The 6,067-nt window shown below is 44.9% G+C and overlaps 1 protein-coding gene across 1 annotated transcript; it reads right to left on the reverse strand.

Annotated features, from left to right (window-relative positions):
• Nucleotides 1-489: 489 nt before the first annotated feature.
• Nucleotides 490-6,067, reverse strand: LOC100273514 (uncharacterized). Its single transcript, NM_001147932.1, has 4 exons — nucleotides 5,404-6,067; nucleotides 3,154-3,286; nucleotides 1,486-1,570; nucleotides 490-1,240 (listed from the first exon to the last, which is right to left on the reverse strand). Exons 1-4 carry the CDS (start codon nucleotides 5,919-5,921, stop codon nucleotides 852-854), a joined length of 1,125 nt encoding a protein of 374 aa, NP_001141404.1. The 5' UTR covers nucleotides 5,922-6,067; the 3' UTR covers nucleotides 490-851.

The following is a 6,067-nucleotide window of genomic DNA, read 5'->3' on the forward strand; positions in this document are numbered from 1 at the left end:
TTTAAATAAATAGCTATCTTCTGATTAGCTTCTAAAAAGATAAACTCAAAAAAGTTAAGTTTATATAAAAAGTTGAAAAGCCTGGTTTTATGGGTTGTATGTAGCTTCTCAGGTTTAGGAAGCTAGTACAATCATCAAAAAGTTGTCATTAGTTTCTAGATATCAAAAATCTAACGGCAGCTTTTCAGAAAAGCTCAGTCGGCTGCGCCGTGGCGAGCGATGCGCTGGGATCTCTACATGGACACCGGTACACTGCCATGGTCGCTCAGACAGAAGGGGAATGTAACGACATCCCGATCGAACTAGACTGCTGAAACAACACACAAACAGGATGTGTGCAGGTTACTTCCCGTCAGCTGCTACTGTTGGTACATGCACAGCAGGGTACAGTTGAAATAGGGAGAAAAGATAGCCTGAAACAACACACTTCACGCACATGCACAGCAGGGTACAGTTGGGATCATCAAAATTATTACTAGAAATTAGCATAGCAACACAATGTACACATTTCCAGAAGGAGAAATCATGGTTGTTCTATAACAAAACTAAAACAGGTGGAGAAAAGAAATTCTGCCAAAAAATCACTCGGTGCCCTTTCAGTCACTAGCTCGAAACAACCAACCATACCACACACATAACAAACTCGAAACCAGCACACCAATGTCCCTATAGAATCAGCCACCACGACAACAACAACGATCGACACAACCGATCAATGGTAACTAGATATAACGAATGGAATAAAAAAAAACTACAGGGAAGGAGGAAGCAGTTCAAGGATGTCAGACTATGAACAAAAGAAGAACTCTAAACCAAACAAAGGCTTCTTGGAAGGCAGACGTATTGTATAGCTAGAAGGTGGTGTTGCTTTCACCCGCAGATATAGAGCTGCCCTCTGACTTCACCACGACCTCAGCCTCCGACTTCACAGCCATGGAGCCTTTCCCAATGTCCAGCCCCTGGAGACGCCCAAGAGAGTCTTGCTGCACCATGTTCGAGAGGGAGTTGGGGTGGGATAGCATCTGGTGGCTCGGGACATTCAGCGGAGGCTGTTGGAAATGGTGCGGCAGCTGAATGTTTCCATGCTGCTGCACTGTGTGTTGCTCCGAGAGCTGGAAGAATGAAGGGCTGTAGGAAACGTGCTGCATTCCCATATTGAAATGCTCGTTATTGGACTTCGACATCTCGCCCGTTGCTATCTTAAGCCTCTCCACTTCTTGCCTCAGTGCATCATTTAGAGCTGCATCGGTATGGGTATTCCGTCAGTAAGTAACAGTCATATGAGGATCAGTGCAATGGTTGCAAAATTTACATATTGTTCCAGCATTACTAAGTACTAGCTAACCATGTGTTGACCATGGACACATGGTACAGCTTCTGAATATAAAAAAATGTGTAAGCTACCTAAGATGAAGCTAGGCTGCTGCGACAATGGGACACCCTCCCACATGAACTTATTATGAAAAAAATTAAATAAATGCTCACCGTCACGCAGTTGGGCCTGCTGCTCCATGGCCTGCAACCTTATCTTGAGCTCAGCATTTTCTGCTGAAAGTCCAGTTGTGTCTCTCTGCCGATCAAAACAAAACAGTGTGAAGGATATTAAGCACATTAATACAAGAGTAAATTGCACGCCTGGACCCTAAAGTATTACGAGATTGTTGTTTGTGTCGGTCTATTTGGCTCCCTAACATATTTTAGTGATCTTATCCTGGTCTAAAGTAGACATGGGGACACCTAGACCCTGACATGGCCATCCACATGGCGTGATTTAAGCACAACTTTGTTCCTGCACCTTCCTCATCGTAAAAGAGAGCGGGAGAGATGATTGGAGGAAACGAGTGAAGATGATCTCATGCACCCTTACCTGGCTATGAGCTTGTCCGCTGACTCTGAATGGCTGAAAAGAAGAGGATGGGGAGTTCGGGGATGGTGGCTCGATGGATCTTTCATGTGGTTGCTACTTGCTAGAGTCCAAGGGCACAGGTCCATGCGTTTCAGACCCTGGAAGAGACACAAGGGCGTCAGGAGGATTTCTGAGGCAGTGGCGATGGACCCACCCCTCCTTGGCGTGCGCACTAGGGATGATAGGATCGAGGACACCGGCCATGTGATCACCTTCAGTGAGCGACCCGAGCCCCACAAGATCACCGGCGAGGTCCAAGCTCAGCGACGACCCTGCACGACCACGACCTCCATGCCCACCTCCTGCATTGCACCAAGCCACCAACTAGCCCACTTAAAGCACCTAAGCCCGCAGCTCGCACATGCGCGAGAAACATGCCGGCAGGGATTTAAGAGTCAGGGAGAGAGGTGGGGAAAAGAAAGGGGCCAAAGTGAATTGATAAGGCAGGCCCAGGGGGGGTTCTTCTTAAATCATGCCATTCACTGCGGGCACGCATGTCACACATGACTTTACCAGCCATGTGGATGGCCACATCGTTCATGGCGTCGATGTTTCAAGTTTGGACCAATATGAGATCATTTGAATAAATTAGGGAGCCAAATACGCGATTTCATAGTTCGGGGACCTAGACGAGAATCAAATAATATTCTTGGGACTGGCCATGCAATTTACTCTTATACAATACAAAAGACATGGACAATTCAGAAAATGGAACCAGAAAAAATCTGCTGAAAATACAGGGTTTTCTGCTTAAAATTTGAAGTTGCTAGCATAAGATTAACCTAGTAACAATGTGCTTATCGCGATGAATTGGATCAATGGGGATAGTATAATCGCCAAAACTACAGTGCTGCTCAACCGTGAACAGTTCTTTTACTGCCACCAACCAAGTATTACTATTCAGACCTCCAATCGTTGAGAAAACTATATGAAACAACCCCAAGGAAGATTTCGCCCTAATCATGACATGTGGCATTAGTCAATACTCAACATGATCACATAAACTATAACATGTGTTATAGATCTCATTGCATGTGCATAGTCCAAAGAAAATATTATACTAACTGTTGATTTGTAAAGCAATTGGAGTTTGGCTCATAGAAATTACAAGTATGGACTATAGAGTACAGCTCGTTGCACAGTATATAATAAATAAAGTATCACTAAGCACTGTTATTTTCACACTAGAATAAATTAACGGAACACAATTCAGCAATACATGAGACAAACAGAATGATGAAAGGCACCTGGAATAGTGTCAGCTGTGCTGAAAGAGTAGTAGCCTCTGTCTGAAGAGTTTGAACCTTCCGCTCCAATTCTGTTATATATCGAGCTTTTCTTTCCTTTGACCGTGCTGCAGATTGCCTGTTTGCAATAATTCTGCACAAAACCCAAGATCAGGAAGGATCAGGAAGTATATGTTACAAATACAACACGCTGGTTAGATGATTCAGGTAAAACAAAGTTGACTTTGACAGATCATACAGTCAACTGATTAAAGATAATATATAGGTAACATAATAAAGTTAAAACTAGTTGACTGAAATTTACTAATCTGTTAAGATAATTTAGGTAATGTAGTAAAGTTCAAACAGTTGGCGAGGACAGATGAAAGTTAACTTCCTAAGTTCAAACAACATGGTTATGAATAAAAAGATCATGAATTGTATTCGCGACAGTTTGCCTACACTCCAGTAACTTGACATAATCTTCTCGCTGTATGTTCTTCTGCCTGTCATCCAAAATTTCAAGGAATAAAGCTACACACACACAGATCTGGAAAAATAATCAAAAGATGGTTGTGCCACAGAAACAAAGTAAAAAGAAAATAGTAAATGACAAATAGAACTTAATAGCTTCAACAAGTTTCAACAACATACAGTAAATCAATCAAATCAAGTTTGGAGCTCCGTCACATCTGTTAGCAGCTGCGGTGAACCTAGTAATCTAAGCCAAATTAGTTGCAAGTTTGATAGTGTTTCATAGCAAATGAATATCATGGTCTAAGTGTAATTTTATTTAGCACTATTACAACAAAGATTGCTTGATGTTAGATAGGTCCCATATTGAACAAATATTACAGAAATCAAAATGTGGCTGCAATCCAGGAGCAATTGTACAAGCCAGCAAAATGTAACCCTAAATTATAAACATGTGTTTATACCGCTTGCTTGTAGTGCAAACTTTTGGGAAAATACTGATGTCCAGTGCGGTTAACTAAACAAGAAAAAATATACTTGTGATGTAGAGCTATAAGGCACAATTAATAGAGAATCAGCATTCGCCCCAACTTCATTTAACATGTCGGAGGGCCTTCGGTATGACATAATAGGAAGATAATGATGTGAAACACTGCATGCCTATTAAATATGCGACAATTTTCTGTCATTTACAGCCTTTTTGCTGATTTAAGAATCTATCCGACAACGAGCAGCCTCTTAACTGATTTAAGAACCTGTTAGACAATTAACAACATAAAACAATCTTGAAGACTGAGATAGTAGTGTGCCTAATAAAATACAGTAAAACTGGGTATGCTACCTCTGTTATATCAATGATTGCCAATACAAAAGCGTATCAACGATAAATATCACCGATTCACCGAAGTCAGCTAGGACTTGAGAAGACCAAACATGGAAAACAATTGCATGAATTATAACAAGAGAAACACTATATCATATAGCTTGGCCCCAATACAAAGTTTTGGCAAACAAAATATAAACACCGCCAGCGTAACTTTAATATACGGCAAAAGAGAAACTATGGTTGTAGCATACAATTTTGTGCTAGAAAGAACCAGTTAGAACTTAGAAGTATGCCATGCTAGCTTGTGGGGCATCTTGGAGGGAATCTAGGTAACGCAGAGTGTCCAGTGAGGAAAACATTGCAACAAAGCAAATAGATGCTGTATACTGCATTTTTTACCTCCGTCTCTGTTTATTTAAGACTAAACAACCAGAAGCACCTTTAAAAACCAGGACGTGTGTCCAGCATAGAGAAAATGCCACGGAAACAATTCACATCTTCTGCTTGTTTGAGGCTAAACGACATGAGACACCTTTACAAACTAAGACACTAACTAAGGAAACCAAAAATGACATCTCCATAACTTATATGGGTGCTTGCTTTCACTTGGAAAGAAAGCTAGGAACCGACAAGGATTGAACTAGCTGCATCCAATTTAATTGGTCAGCTTGCTGCAACCCTATCCACTAAGCTGCCTTTCACTATCCCGGTGATTCCAGACCACGTCTCAAGTAGTTGGCAAGAATCACAGGTGGCGACGCTTCTTTTCTTTCTTTTTTTCATTTCAATGCACACAATATCAAAAGTCATTAAGCATTATGTGGCTTTTCCATCAATATATAGATCACAAAAAGTAAGAGCCATATCACCTGCAAACCTACCAACCAAGCAACTACCAAGTGCAGTCCTAGCTAGTAGTGTCAGAATGCGAGGACGGTGGCAATGGAAGGAGGGTGAGGTAAAGGCGTCACCTTTTGGCGCGCTTGGGATCGATGGCGGCGAGCTCGGAGAGCTGCTCGGAAGACATGGCCTTCTTGGCCTCCATCACCTCTCCGAACATGCCTCCACCGCCGTCCTGCTGGCCGCCCGGGCCGCCGGCGGCAGCCCCCATCCCGAAGCCGTCAAAGGAGACGCTGTGGCGGTGCTTGGCTGGGCGCGGCGGCGAGGAGGTCTCGGCGGCGCGGTCGCGGTCGGCGCCGGCGATCTTGTCCATGTCCATGAAGGTGGAGAAGAGGTCGTCCTCGGAGCCGATCTCGTCGAAGCCGCCGCCCCCGCCGCCGGGCAGGTCGTCCGGGAAGCGGAAGGCCACCTCAGATCTGGCGCGGCGGTGGTGGCCCACGCGCGGCGGGGGCAGCCCGGCGCCCGGCTGCTGCTGCGGCGGTGGCGGCGCCCCGCCCGGGACCGGCGGCAGCGGGCAGGGGAGATTGAGGTTTGGGCTACGTGCCGGCGAGCGCTGCGGCGGGTCGCCGGGCTTCGGTGGCATCGCCATTGCGACGGGCAGGTCTGCTCCTCTCCGTATCTCTCTCTGGTCGGGACTCGGGGTTCGGGAAGCGCACGCGGGCACGCGGCTACTACTCTTGGCTAGCTGCTCTGTTACCGCGACAGTGGCGTGTTGGGTTCTGAAAGAGAGTGGAG

Source organism: Zea mays, chromosome 7, assembly GCF_902167145.1.
Source record: "Zea mays cultivar B73 chromosome 7, Zm-B73-REFERENCE-NAM-5.0, whole genome shotgun sequence".
NCBI classification, from domain to species: domain Eukaryota; kingdom Viridiplantae; phylum Streptophyta; class Magnoliopsida; order Poales; family Poaceae; genus Zea; species Zea mays.

What these genes read in the sequence shown, in the direction of transcription:
- LOC100273514 (NM_001147932.1), bottom strand. Translation starts at nt 5,921, where the DNA reads ATGGCGATGCCACCGAAGCCCGGCGACCCGCCGCAGCGCTCGCCGGCA. An exon ending in GATCCCAAGCGCGCCAAAAG is followed by an intron (nt 3,287 to 5,403) that starts GTGACGCCTTTA and finishes GGTTTTGTGCAG; the next exon opens with AATTATTGCAAACAGGCAAT. An exon ending in GCAGGCCCAACTGCGTGACG is followed by an intron (nt 1,241 to 1,485) that starts GTGAGCATTTAT and finishes ATACCGATGCAG; the next exon opens with CTCTAAATGATGCACTGAGG.